Source organism: Citrus clementina, unplaced genomic scaffold (genome assembly GCF_000493195.1).
Source record: "Citrus clementina cultivar Clemenules unplaced genomic scaffold, Citrus_clementina_v1.0 scaffold_1, whole genome shotgun sequence".
In the NCBI taxonomy this organism is placed as follows: domain Eukaryota; kingdom Viridiplantae; phylum Streptophyta; class Magnoliopsida; order Sapindales; family Rutaceae; genus Citrus; species Citrus x clementina.
The window spans coordinates 182788-197778 of record NW_006263303.1 but is presented as its reverse complement, the minus strand read 5'-3'; the positions used below and the strand labels follow the sequence as shown (position 1 = coordinate 197778).

Sequence of the window (14991 nt, the reverse complement as noted above, 5' to 3'; positions counted from 1 at the left end):
TTGCCTGTTAGTTTTATTGATGTGTGCAACTGAATCATTTTTTAGGTTTAATTGATTCCTCTTGTGCTATAGCTTTGGTCTTTCCGGTTTGCGGACTACATTAACACTACTGTCTCACCTTCTACAATAGTTGGTTGATGATAATTGGCAGATCTTGTTTACTGGCCGGGGAATTCAAACAGAGGGAAATCAGCTGAGGTATCAAATGACTCCCTGGCTGGGTCAAATGTCAGTTGCCAATGGTATCTGGAACTGATGGATATAGATGATGCTGCTAGTACCAGAAATGCTTCTGAAATGCCGGTAGGAGGCCAAGGATTACAATTCAGGCAGCAACACCCCCACTTTATACCAACACAGATCCATCTAGACCCGTATATTCAGGTCCCCTTGTAACATGAGTCTTTCAATCTATTGCCTAACCAGATTTTGGTTTTGTACATCATGAAACACGAGTCTTTCAAATGTTGGCTAAGTTTGAGCACATTGTTTGTGTTATTTAACTCTGAAAAGCAGAGGTGGTGTACGACAAGGTAACATTTGAAAGCAAAGTTCAATTAACAATCCCAACATCCCGGTAAGGAATCCATTATCTCTATATAACTTTAAACAAAAGATTCGGATTCAAGCATAGAGAGAGCATGCTTGAATGCGATCGAATTAACCACCCAAAGCAAGGCAAAGGCCTCTGTAGTAAAAAGCAAAAGGAATGAAAGCATTTCCTAGTTATATCAATCGCCTACTGAACATCGAGATATAACCAATCTGGATTTTATTACTGAGATAGGTAAACCGAGGGGATGAAATAATGATTAGGAAAGGGAAAAAGGAATGTGCTAAGGCCTACTAGACCAGCTTCAAGGACGAATCTCAGCAAGTCTGAAGAGCAAAAGCAGATCAATTTACGAGCAGTTTAACACCTTTCTTTGCCATGGCCATCGCAAAGAGGCTGCCTGAATGACTACTCGATTTATTATTATTATTGTTGTTTTATTTTAATTACACAACAAAAGCCAAGAAAAGATGAAGATGTATGTATGTTTTGTATCGTGTGTACCATTCAAATACCAAAGAAATCCGCCAAATACAGGAAGCAAATCATGGCGAATTTTGGTGAAACGGTTGGTGGGGTTGATATAGGTAGCTGCATTCATCTCTATGGCACCATTATTTTTCGCCAAAGAGCCAAACTCCAGCACCCGTTTCATCAACTTAAAAAACATTTATCCAAACAATAACAGAAAGAAAGCATACATATGATAAACTTGAAGCCTTCCAACCGCCGACCAAGACCAAGACTATGAGGCTCCCCGATGAAACCCTAGTTCCGCAACTACTGAGATTTAACATGCTAGTGTGGGTGTGTATTTATCTATGCGTTAGAGTGCCTTTTCGTCAACCCAAATGACGACTCTGCCCTTTTTCTAATTTGTTAATTAATTATGTACTGGTGCACTAGCTTACTGGACCGATCTTCCATTACTGGCCCGGCCCATCCTTACTTCGAACATCAAAGGAGGTCCCTTTGGTGCAGGTTTTCCAAATATATTTTTTTAAAAATTAAAAAAAAAAACAACAAAGGTTCCATTGATATCAAATAAAATCCATGCATCATCATTATAGAAGATCAAATTTATACTAAAATCTATTCCAAAAAAAAGTCGATCAAACAGTAGCAATCCTAATGATGCTCCTAGATCTCCTTGGTTCCTTTTTATATGCTGGTTTTATTATACTATTATTTAAGATTGATATTATTCATATTAACTCTTTCAAGTAAACCTTCATCTCAATATTTGTTCATTCCAACCTATATATTAACAAAATATAAGTAAAGTTTCATTCTTTATGATTAAGAGTCCGACCATATTTGAACCGCTTTAAGGTAGAACACGTCTTCATAATTACACGATCAAAGTTATAACGTAGTTTTTACTATTTATCACTTTACGTATGTGACTGTGATTTATGCTCTACTATAAAACAGCTTCAAGTTAGTCATTGCCTATGATTAAAAGCACTTAGACCTTAGACAACAGGCAAGGACGTTTTAATCTAAAAGAAAACTTTAATCTACCATGCCAAAACAACAACAACAATAACTGCAAATTAATCATTGAGTGCAACAAAATAAGAAAAAAAATCGAGATTTATGGAACAACAAATCTTCACGCAATGACGCCACATAATTTAGAACTCAAAACTATATAATATATATCCTATGTATTTAATTGTGGATCGAGATATTCTAAGTTGCTTATTATATTATAGCATCGAAATTAGTTATTGCATGGCGCTTTATGGTCAACTATTAAATATGTTTGATTCGGGATGGATGTCTAATAAGGAAAGCCCCGTCAATGAAATTGATTGGATAAGCTTTTTTGACATACCTATCCAATCTAATCTAGAATATTAAAGTTTATCCAAAAAGATTAAAAAGAAGCATTCTAAAATATTCAGTGATACTTCTTCTCCCTTTTAATTGGCGTGTTTATTTGAAAAAAGTAAATATTTTGAAAATCAAAGCAGTCCTTACTTTATGAGCGAATTTAAAATTCAAATTCAATATAATAAGACTAGATTCACTCAATCTTAAGATCGATTAACAAATAATAAACAAATCCTCAATCACTATAAAGAGCTATTGAAGGAGTTATTTAACAGTGATTTTACAAAAATGACACATAAACAAAGTCCTAATATTAAAGTTCATAGTAGGGGCTAAAAACATTTATAAGTTATTCTTTCTTGCGCAATGCGAGTGAAACAGAGACATTTCTCATTTGTGAGGGTTATTTGTCTAGGCATGTATTTCATAGAATTTAAGCCCCGTTTGGGATTGCTTTTGGAAGGGTTAAAAGTGATTTTAAAAATTTAAAAGCTAATTTTGGTGTTTGGTAAAAAAAAATCAAAATCACTTTTATCAGAATCAGCTCCTCCTACAGCTGATTTTGAAAAGCAGGGAATGAGTAACTTTTAGATTCTGATTTTAAGAATCAATTTTATCCTTTAATATAATTCCATAAATATCCTTGCAATTATTACTTAAATCCGAAATTATCCTTATTTAAATTGGAAATAAAATCAATATTTTAATAATTTTTTATTATAATTAACGCACACCTTTTGTTTGGCCTATTTCTTCATATTTTGTGTTCTATCAAAACTTCTCTAGTGCAACAAAGCAAGATCCAGTACGTGTTCCATCACCATATTTAATAACAGTAAGTGATTCATTACCCTTTTCATGCATATTTAAAAAAATCACTATATCATAAATTTTATTTTTAGTTAAAATTATTATAATACACAATTAAAGATAATAGCAATTATTTTAAAACAAGTTAAAATTATTTTGAATTCTTCACCCTGAATCAACAAAACATATTTCTTATAACTATTTAGGTAGCTTCTTTTTTAAAGTATGATACAACTAAGTAGACACATTGAATTAGATAATGTGGGAACCAAGTACGTTTTGCAGGTTCTCAATAAAATAATAGGTTTTCTTGACTAAAGAATTCTACTTCAGAGATATTATAAAGAGTTAAGAACTGGGGAGCTAAGGCAGCGTGTTATAAGGGAAATTCCTTCAACTATCAAGACGCTTTATTTTCTCCATAAGAATAGTTTATGTAACTAAAGATACATGGCACAAAGCTATAGAAAGTGCTATGTTTATGCTACTTGGCAATAAGTTAATATGTCAATTCCACATTTTTATAAAAAAAAAATTGTTTGATTCAACGAGATATTGTACGTGTACATTTTTATATGTATAAGTAAATTTCATCCTACATTATGTACATTTTAATCATTTATTTTCTTACAGCAATTTAACAATAAGATTTACTAAATACTCATAACTGCTTTCAAAATTCACAGTACTTTTGAAAATAAAATTTACCAAACACTTAATTGATTCTCTTCACAGCTGATTATTTCTACAGCACAACTAACAACAATTATTTTAAAAGCTGCAGCTTTACCAAACTGACCCTTAATCTATTAATGTAAATCTCAATTATGTATATCTGATTGTAAACATTAGTATAATGTCTGTTATAATAACAATTGTAAAGATTTGTGTAATACAATAATTTGATGTGTAATCAATATTAAAAAAAATTAAAATTCATAGGTATGATGCATATTATTATTAAGTCATGATTTATTTTATTATTTCATCGTTTGTACAGGGTGCGTCGGGTGCATGTTACGGTGCCCAATGAATTGCGTAACTATTTTTGGTCAGTGGAGTTATGGACTGGCACGGAACCTGATGGAGTTTGCTTAGCTAGGAGAGGTGATGTAATAATAAGTAGTCAATCGATGAGATCTGGGGAGCCACAAAAGCGGGGGAACAACGACCTTTTCCAAATTATTAGATGTTAAAAACATAAAGTTGGAAGCGGATGTTGATCCTCTTTATCCGTTTGCGTCACCTACGTAACTGCTTACTTTATATCTCTCTCCCCGTCCTCCGCCTTTTCACGTAAAGTAAGTTTTGATTTTCATTTAATAACAGGAAGAGAAAGAGAAAGAGAAAGGCAGAACAAATAGAATTTTTGTTTCTTGATAAGTTGTGTGCGAGAATGAGGATCAACGAGACTGATGGAGTGTCGGCGTCGAGTAAACATCTGGTATTTGCTTACTATGTCACCGGTCACGGCTTTGGCCACGCCACTCGCGTTGTTGAGGTTTCCTTCTCTCCTTACTACATTTTCGTTTTCCAATTCCAATCTCACTTCATTTCATTTGTACTTGATAATTGAGATTTGAATTTGATTGGTGATTGATTTTGATATTTGATGCGACGATGTTTAGGTTGTGAGGAATCTGATTTCTGCGGGGCATGATGTCCACGTGGTCACCGGTGCTCCTGACTTTGTCTTCACTTCTGAAATCCAGTCCCCTCGCCTCTTCATTCGCAAGGTCGCCCCTCAGTTTACCTTCACCACCTCTTTTTCTTTTTCTTTTTCTTTTTCTTTTCTTTTCCAGTTCTTTTTTTTTTTAAATAAAATTAATTAATTAATTAATCTAGGAACTGAATTTGTTTATTTGCTTCAAAGTAATTTGTACTGAAAATGCTTGCGTTAATGATTAGTTTCCTCATATGCCTTTTTATATGTACGGACCATCAGGTACTGTTGGACTGTGGAGCAGTGCAGGCTGATGCCTTGACTGTAGACCGCCTTGCCTCCTTGGAGAAGGTATATGAATTTCATTTATCTCATCCGCCACTGTTTTATTTATCTATCTGCATGGCTTCTTATTGTTATTATTACTATTTTATGTTTTTCTTCTGGCTAGTATTCAGAGACAGCTGTGGCTCCTCGGAAATCTATTTTGAAAGACGAAGTAGAGTGGCTGAATTCCATCAAAGCTGACTTAGTGGTACTTCACTTTAATCCTTTTTTTTCATATTTTCATCTCTTCATTACATTGATTTTGAAACCTGAAGATCCACATTTGGCCAGTTTTACTGAACGAGTGAACATCATTTTGTTACGGACAGGTTTCTGATGTTGTTCCAGTTGCATGTCGTGCTGCAGCTGATGCTGGAATTCGCTCTGTTTGTGTCACCAACTTTAGGTAAGTTTTATTAGTGCCATCTCTCTTGTGTGTTGTTCTTATTAGCAATTTTTTTTTTTAATATTTTCTCCTTGGCTTAAATAGTTTCTAAGCACTTGTCAGATTTGGACCTTCTAAGGCACTTTATTCATCTTTTATCTTTTGAATGATTTGTAGCTGGGATTTTATTTATGCGGAGTATGTGATGGCTGCTGGGCATCATCACCGTTCAATTGTTTGGCAGGTGAACTGCGTCTTCTCTTTCCTGTGCCTCTTATCTTCTTGGAGTCATGTTCTCCAATTTGGTGTTCCGTTTCCTAATTGGATCTGGATTTTATTAATTGCGGAAGCTGGTGTTGTGGTTTACAAAGACCATATTTTGATTATTCCACTTTCAGTAATGATGTGTTTTAGGTATACTGATTGAGTACCAGCCAATGAGATCTTTTAAAGCCTCTAAAGAAATTAAGTTTTCCCCAAACACTACGAGAATCGAATACAATTTAACCCTTGTTTTCTAATAGCACTTACATGTGAACTTTGGACTGCTGGTATGTAACTGCTTGATAATGATCTTAATCTTTGTGGTTTCATTGTCAGCTAGAAGCAATAAATTTATTTTAAGCTTGAGTTTTTGATAGTGGAGCCTGTCTGTCTGTGCATATGGGGTTTATTGCTCTCTATGGGGATAGTTTATCTGAACTTATTTGTGTGCTTGAAATTTCATACAGATAGCAGAGGATTATTCTCACTGTGAGTTCCTCATCCGTCTACCCGGATACTGCCCAAGTATGTCAGTTGTTACAAACCCCCAATTAATTGAGCATAGTTGTGTTTGTTGGCCCTTCCTTGGTTATTTTTATATGATGCTGGCAGTTTTGTAATGATTGGTCACAAATTGTCTTTACAGTGCCGGCTTTCCGTGATGTCATTGATGTACCTCTTGTTGTGAGGAGGTTGCACAAATCCCGCAAGGAGGTTTGGTGCACAACTAGCTTCATTCATTGAATCACTTCAGACTCTATGTTATAAACAATATGGTTTATTTCTTAATTTAGGTGAGGAAGGAACTTGGAATTGAGGATGATGTGAAGCTACTTATCCTCAATTTTGGCGGACAGGTATGGTTGCTGATGAAAAAAAATTCTTGTTAAAATATTTGCTTGCGTGGTATCTGGACTGGAACTTTCTAGTGATGGATTGTTTATATTCTTTGTCTATGGCAAGTGATAATTTCTTGGAGACAGAGAGATTTATTTGTTTGTTAATGGTGGCTGAGTTACCACACATTTTTCACTCTTGAGTTGATTAGGTATCTGATTTTAAACAGCGGTTCAATAATTTTTTTCCATCTGGTAGATCTGATGTTTTGATACAAATTCTTGCTTCGATTTTGACTTTCCCCGTGACTGTTCTTTTATAATTTCTGTTTTCTGATGATTTTATCAAATTCTAGTGCTTACCCTGTCTCAATTTCTGATATGCAGCCTGCAGGCTGGAAGCTCAAGGAGGAGTACTTGCCCTCGGGTTGGAAGTGCCTGGTACTTTTTGTAGCATGTTTTCTGCTTAATATGTGCTAAATGTGCTTATTTAGTAAGCTTGCATATTTTTCTTCAATTCAGGTCTGTGGTGCTTCGGACAGCCAGCTTCCCCCCAATTTTATTAAGCTGCCAAAAGATGCTTATACGCCTGATTTCATGGCAGCTTCTGACTGTATGCTTGGTCAGTATGAAAATTTCACTGGCAGATGAACTAGATATCACATCTATGTTAATTGACGGTCTCTCCATATCTCAGGAAAAATTGGTTATGGAACTGTCAGTGAAGCCCTAGCATACAAGCTGCCATTTGTCTTTGTACGCAGAGATTATTTCAATGAAGAACCCTTTCTCAGAAACATGCTTGAGGTTCGCCTATTGCTTCCTTTCTGTTTCATTTTTTACTTTCATGATCATGAGACTGTTTTTGTTAGACTTAAGGTCTTTAGGCCCTTTTTTGTCTAAAGATTTTAGCTGAGCAATACTTTTGTGTAGTTTTTATTCCTTTCTGGGTCTCTTGGGCAATCTATCTTTTCTTTGTGGGCATCTTGTCACCATCTCGTAATTCATGTTTAATTTTAATAGTTCTCTTGTTTCTTAGCAACACTTACAACTCTCTTCACACTCAACAACACCAACCCCCCCACACCCCTCCCCCCCACAAAAAAAAAGCAGCCCCCCACCACCCAAACACAAAGCCACGTCTGACTCAAAATCTATTTTTTATGATTTCAATGCAGTTTTATCAAGGAGGTGTTGAGATGATCAGGAGGGATTTACTAACTGGTCATTGGAAGCCCTATCTTGAACGTGCAATTAGTTTGAAACCATGCTACGAGGGAGGCATCAATGGTGGAGAGGTAGATTTTCTTTCCTCAAGTTTGATGACTTGTTGACCATCTTTTATTTTGATAATTAAGATTCTGTGATGCAACTTAGTTGTCCTTTGCCAATAGAATTAGTTCTCACCCAAATCTTTTTATACTGGGCTCTGTTTGGAGAGAGTAAATTGGCTTTTAACTTCCAGAGTTGAACATAATCAAGAATTGATTATGGAATATAGCAACTAAGCTTCTGTTAGAAGTGACCTATTCACTCACTTTGTCAGTTATATTTTCCATATTGACAATAAGAGTACACAGAAAGACAAAATGTAGATTTATTTGAAAATTATCTATAAGGAATATCCAAATATGTGGTTGAACTTTGTTTTTGACTCCAGAGCGGAATCATTGCTACAACCTGTAACATATTGATTCAACTAACGAAAGTAAAGAATCTGAAAAGTTTTATATCATTGACATGTAACATGTAGTCCATAAATTGAATATGCTGAAAATTCTAAGTTTGTAATGGTGCATGAAAAGAAGTTACAGTAACTTATGTGCCATGAACGATAATATATTGACAAGATTTGTATGTTACGATGTAAGTATGATATAGTAAGACTATAGGAAGACTCGTTATTTGATGATATCTAAATATTAGTTCAGAATATCAAAAAGAAAGTCCTTAAAATAGAGGACCCCGAGTCTGAATATATGTATGATTCTACTTTCAGGCGGTTAAGAATTCTTCTTAAGTAAGTGCTAAGGCTGAATGTTTTTGAAGCAGATTAAAAAATCGATACACTTTAATATTCATTGGCTAGTGTATGTGGTTTAATCATGTTATGTTGATATTGTCATGGTATTTCATGTTGATTTTTTGGGAATTTGTTTCTCAAAACGTGTCATGTTTGTGCAATTTGCTTTCCAGTTTTTATTTTTTTGATATTCTACGATTGCTTACTACACAATGATATGCATATAGGTAGCAGCTCACATCTTGCAGGAAACAGCTATTGGAAAAAATTATGCATCTGATAAGGTAATAAGATTTGGTGCATTTGGTATTGGTGCTTTCTGGTCATATTTACTTTTAACAAATCTTCTTTAGTGGTTTTATCTTTGATGCTATTATCAAGTTTAAAGTTTGTAACTCACTTGTTATAGTTGATCCATTAGTAGGAAGTTAGTTTCTGATGTAGTTTGAAATTCAAATTTGTCATTTTAATGATTCAACTGAATTAAATCCAAGCTAATCAGACATCAGACTTGAGATTAAATACCTAATTTGTCCTGAAATTATGCACAAAATTGGCATCAAAAGAACCAAAGACAATTGAGTTGGGATTTAGGTTAAAAGTCTCCATCTACAGGATAGATGGAGAGGTAATGCCTAAGAGATTTCCTGTGTTTTAGTCACAAAGAACAGAGTCATTATCTAAAGTGTCAAAAGGGAGGGTGATTTCCTGGTCCAATCAAAAGAAGAATAAGTCCCAATAAAAGTGTTTCCTCACTGCTAAACTCCGATTTTGGGAAACTGTTATGACTTATTGGATATTATAAGAAGGATGCACTGATTGATGCATTGATTTAGAACTGTGTTCTGACGTAACTCTGGACGGAAACAACATTGTGATATGAATTCGATTTAAGTTCTTTGAAGTGGAAAGAGTTTGGTAGCAGATCACAGTTTTGGTATTCCTGTTTCTTTAATGAATGGGTAGTCCACTTTAAAGTTCTCCTCCCTGTTCCACTCCCGAGTATATGCAATAGAAATCTTTCAATGTAAGACTAGGTGAATGCAATAGAAACCTTTTTTCATAATAGGGAAAGACCAGATGTTGGGTGGGGAAGGGGCATTCCCTATTTTTCAGGTTACATGCAACGATATTGCAGTGACATTCATAATCTGCCCTCTTCATTTAATAGTTTGTATCTTCATAAGATACTGATTACTATAAACTTTTTCTTATTGAAAGTCATGTTTACCAGTTTTTTGGCCTTTGATTTGTTATTAGCTCATTATTGTTTTCTCATGTCTATATAGTTAAGTGGGGCAAGAAGATTACGTGATGCCATAATTTTTGGGTATGAACTACAAAGAGTCCCTGGAAGAGATGTCTCCATTCCTGAATGGTATCAAACTGCAGAAGATGAACTTGGTCTATCTGCCAGCAGATCACCACCTTGTACGCCTGAGGGTGACTCTACAGTGAAATTGTAATTTTTATACCTTTTACTGTATGTCTTAGTAATTTGTATTATATGGTAGTTGCAAGCTTCAATTTTGACGTCCTTAAATTTCTTTCTCTAGAAGCACTGAAGACTTTGAGATTCTTCATGGAGATTGTCAAGGTCTTCCAGATACAATGAGTTTTCTGAAGAGCTTGGTGGAACTTGATATCATTAAAGATTCTGATAGGACTCCTGAGAAGCGCCAGATGCGGGAACGCAAGGCTGCAGCTGGACTTTTTAACTGGGAGGTTGAGCTTCCTATAACTAAATCTTTTTTTCCTAATCTTTCTACTCCCAAGATTGATTAATCTTCTTGTTACTTGCGAGTGAATAGACTTTCTAATACCTTTCTTATATGGGTTCTTGATTTGGTGTTTGTTTTGATCATTTGAGTCGATAATTGGTGTTTGAATGATGCAGTTGATGTGAATCTTCTGTTGGCATTGACATTTTGAAATTCTAATTGTTGTGCAGGAAGAAATCTTCGTGGCTAGAGCACCTGGAAGGTTGGATGTAATGGGAGGGATTGCTGATTATTCAGGAAGTCTTGTTTTGCAGGTTCAAATTCTCTTCTATTGGTACTTATATTTCCTTCTATTATACCATCCTTTTATTTTTTTATTTTTTTTCTGGGTTTTTCTGGGCCAAATCTTTAATTTTATGCTTTAACCATCATTTTTTTCCTCCCTTAGATGCCCATAAGAGAAGCTTGTCATGTAGCCTTGCAGAAGATTTCTCCGAGTAAACAAAGACTCTGGAAGCATGCCCTGGCTCGGCATAATGATAAAGGACAAGGGCCTATGCCGGTTCTGCAAATTGTATGTCTTAGTATTTTATTACTTTTTTCTATATTTAATGTTGTTTTCGAGGTAATGCTGATGTACTTCTCCAATTTGACTTAATGGAGGTTTGAACACCAAAGAAAAATGTAGAAACTTTTGTACAATAATGTGCTTGCATGAATATAAACTCTTATCTATGCATTTTGGTTCATCAGGTATCATATGGATCAGAGTTGAGCAATCGTGGTCCAACTTTTGATATGGATTTATCTGATTTTATGGATGAAGGGAAACCTATGTCATATGAGAAGGCGAAAAAATACTTTGATACAAATCCATCCCAAAAGTGAGTTCCTCGTGTTTGATTGATTAGTTTTTGTTCTTTATTGTGCATTTGCATTGCAGCTTAAGCAATTCCTCTTTTAGGTGGGCAGCATATGTTGCTGGGACAATTCTGGTTTTAATGACAGAACTAGGTGTGCGCTTTGAGGATAGTATAAGCATGCTGGTAAAATTGACTTTCTCCTTTCTTTTGAATATGCTTGTGTTGTTGTTACATATTGCCTGGAATGTTCTTAATCTCTGCCTGCGACTGATACTTGCATGATCTTATTTTTCCATTTTTGTCTGTCTTGTTCCCCTGCACAAGATGCTATTAGTGTCTATTACTGAATGTACAAGTTCCAATCGTACAGGTTTCTTCTGCAGTACCAGAAGGAAAAGGTGTTTCTTCTTCTGCCTCAGTGGAGGTTGCTAGTATGTCTGCCATAGCTGCTGCTCATGGTAATTTTTCCAAATTGTCCATGAGAAAATTTTTCAATTTTAATTCATTTTTGTTGCTCATATTTTATTTTTATTTACATAAATTAGAAGTGCTCATCTCTTTGGCGGAACACATTCATATCTTTATAGATAGTACAAAATTTCAGATACTTGAGAAAGGTCTATTTTTCAGTTGGTTGTATTAAAGCAAAGAGCCAAAGTCCTGAATATATTTGAAATGTTATCAAAGTGTAAACTGTCATAAAGAGGCATACGTCATGCTTGCATTCAAGTCTTTGAAAGTGAGAAGGCTAATAAAGAAAATTTACTGTTTTGTCCTAATTTTAAGCAACTTTAGGGTTACGATTCTAGTCACATTTTGGTACATTGACTTGACTTTTAGGCATGATTATCGTGGTAGGCCTGAGTGAATGTAAATTTAGGTGCAGTTTGGAGAATACCTGTTTCTCCATCATTATTCATGAGTTAATTATAGTCTGTAGTTAAGTCAATGCTGTGTATACCTTATAATGTTTAATTGCGGTATATTGAGAAATTTTTTCCATTGATTGACAGAGCTCTGTTGATCCATATTTTGATTCAAAACATCGAACTATATTTTTCAGGATTAAACATCCATCCAAGAGATCTTGCTTTGCTGTGCCAAAAGGTTTGACCTTAGACACATCCTTCCCACAGATATTATTGTTCGACATCCCAGGACGCTTTTTTTTTTTTTTAATTTATTTAAAGAATACTTGCTAAACACCCATCCATGCACAAATGCAAATTTAGCTCCAAGGTTTGTGTGCGGGGATTTGATCTCTAGACCTCTTGCTCCGCTGCAAGAGATCTAACCTATTAGATGACTATCCTGTTTGGTACAAAATCTACCTTGTATTGTTTTCCTTTTGATTATCATTTTAAGTTGTTTATTAGGTGGAGAATCACATAGTTGGAGCTCCTTGTGGTGTGATGGACCAGATGGCTTCTGCATGTGGAGAAGCCAACAAACTTCTGGCAATGGTGTGCCAGGTATGTGTCATTATTGCAGGAGACAAAACTCTATGCTGAAGCTTTGTTGAGGATCAAGAATTATAAGTCAAAATTTTTGCTTCTTGATTATGCCAGCCAGCAGAGTTACTTGGGGTGGTGGAAATTCCTAGCCACATCCGTTTTTGGGGAATTGATTCAGGAATAAGACACAGGTACCAAACCCGCTATCCATAGCCAGCTTTTTAAAGCATAAGATAAAAATTTTTTTCCATGTGATTTTCATTAGCCTATGTGTATTGGAGGAGCACTAAGCACTTGATGCTATGGTAAACTACCTGTGTTGTAACTTTTGAGCAAACCCCATACCCGGGGGCCTTTCGCTGCTCTTTGTAGATAAATGTCTAAGTTGTGTTATTTGGCATTCTTTTCGGCAGTGTTGGAGGTGCAGACTATGGATCTGTCAGAGCAGGTGCATTTATGGGTCGAAAGATGATAAAGTCTACAGCATCTGGTATGCTTCCTCAATCATTGCCAAGTTCTAATGGGATAAACAACATCGAACCGGAGGTTGATGGTGTTGAGCTACTTGAAGCTGAAGCATCACTAGATTACTTGTGCAATTTATCTCCTCACAGGTACGGTGCTTTATTGGGATTTACTAGCAGAGTTGTTGAAAATAATAGTGACTGAGGATAAAATCAATTCTGAGATATGTTAATATTTGTGACATTGTTGATTGATTAAATTTATATTTCTTGTTACAGATTTGAAGCTCTTTATGCCAAGAATATTCCTGAGTCCATTGTTGGTGAGGAATTTTCTAAGAATTATGGTGATCACAATGATCCAGTCACAGTAATTGATCCAAAGCGTACATATTTTGTTAGAGCACCAGTTTGTCATCCTATATACGAGAATTTCCGAGTCAAGGTTTGTCAGAGAATTTTGATAGCTTATCTGATTGTTTGGAGAATAGAATTTTTATGTACCAGAATTGGTCCTGCCTTTTGTTCTTATTTTCTGTTATGTGAAAGATGAGTCATAGTTGTGAGTTTTCTTGACCAATTCCACCTGAGATATTTCTTTCCTTCTTTCATTTTTACATACAGGCATTTAAAGCATTGCTAACAGCTGCAGCTTCAGATGATCAACTTACTTCTCTGGGAGAACTACTGTATCAGGTGGATATATTACAAGTTTTAGTATGATTATTTTGTTCCTTTTCTGCACAAATGCTTATGTAAGAGGGGTGTTCCAAGAAGTGGTTTTGGGTATTACTTCAGAATGAATTTGCATTCATCACAAATAATTAGAATTCACAGAACACAATCAAAACTAAGATTTTGATACCAGAGTTTGACTCTGAACATTCTTTGTTTCCTCACATATCTCTAGCAAAAGCCATTTTCTATCCAAGGAACATGTTCAGTGATACTTGCGTGTCTTAATTGTTTCTTCTGTATCACATTTCAGTGTCATTACAGCTATAGTGCTTGTGGACTTGGTTCCGATGGGACAGATAGGCTAGTACAGTTGGTACAGGAAATTCAACATAGTAAAGTGTCTAAATCTAAAGATGGGACATTATTCGGGGCTAAAATTACTGGCGGGGGTTCTGGTGGAACGATTTGTGTAATTGGTCGGAACTCTCTAAGGAGCAGCGAACAAGTTCTTGAGGTAACTTAAGTGGTAACTTTGAAAAGAATTTATTGACATGTTGATTATTCATATTATAGCTTTTTACGGAGCAAGTGATTTAACAAGTATGAACTTTCAGATTCAGCAAAGGTACAAAGATGCAACAGGCTATTTGCCGCTTATCATTGAGGGCTCATCACCAGGTGCTGGAAAATTTGGACATCTGAGAATTCGTCGCCGCTCCGTCTCTTTAAAGTTAAATCAGTAATTATTTCGCAGTTTCGCTAGCTGAAGTGATAAAAGAAAATACATTTTTTGAGAGGGCTCTATTTATTTCGTATTTGTTGTTCTCTGGCATTAAAAATTATCATTTACAAATAAGTTGCCACCTTTTTATTCTTACGGTTTCATTTTTATTTTTATTTTTATTTTGTGATTGTGTGAATAAGCAAAGGCATTATTTACTGAATAAAACAAATGTGCAAATGTTTCTGCCTTTTGACCCAAAACCCGCGGGTAGGATTATAAATGCATTCAGGTCTTCATTCATTCGGTACCAACAAATGGCGTCCTCTTCCAAGCGCAACTGCCGACCGAGTAAAATTGAACTGAACTTTTGGTATCATCAGACAATAA

At 35.3% G+C, this 14991-nt stretch overlaps 1 protein-coding gene and 1 non-coding gene across 3 annotated transcripts; one reads left to right on the top strand and one right to left on the bottom strand.

The window, feature by feature from the left end:
* Nucleotides 1–830: 830 nt before the first annotated feature.
* On the bottom strand, nt 831–955 carry LOC112096006. Its single transcript, XR_002904166.1, has one exon. It is a non-coding gene; the product is annotated as a small nucleolar RNA snoR77 (small nucleolar RNA).
* A 3363-nt stretch (nt 956–4318) lies between these two features.
* LOC18053967 (L-arabinokinase) lies at nt 4319–14864 on the top strand. Of its 2 annotated transcripts, none has more exons than XM_024177432.1 (29): nt 4319–4703; nt 4831–4938; nt 5148–5216; nt 5317–5400; nt 5522–5598; nt 5755–5821; nt 6309–6366; nt 6488–6555; nt 6636–6698; nt 7065–7118; nt 7200–7299; nt 7375–7484; nt 7856–7975; nt 8928–8984; nt 9990–10162; nt 10260–10425; nt 10652–10735; nt 10870–10995; nt 11175–11305; nt 11386–11467; nt 11655–11742; nt 12348–12391; nt 12661–12756; nt 12853–12929; nt 13152–13352; nt 13482–13647; nt 13827–13898; nt 14191–14394; nt 14495–14864. In XM_024177432.1, the coding sequence occupies exons 1-29, from the start codon at nt 4599–4601 to the stop codon at nt 14621–14623; spliced, it is 2979 nt and encodes a 992-aa protein (XP_024033200.1). In that variant the 5' UTR covers nt 4319–4598; the 3' UTR covers nt 14624–14864. The 2 variants fall into 2 exon arrangements, with proteins under 2 accessions (XP_024033200.1, XP_006450100.1); XM_006450037.2 differs by having other exon boundaries at nt 10257–10425.
* The last annotated feature ends 127 nt before the right edge of the window (nt 14865–14991 follow it).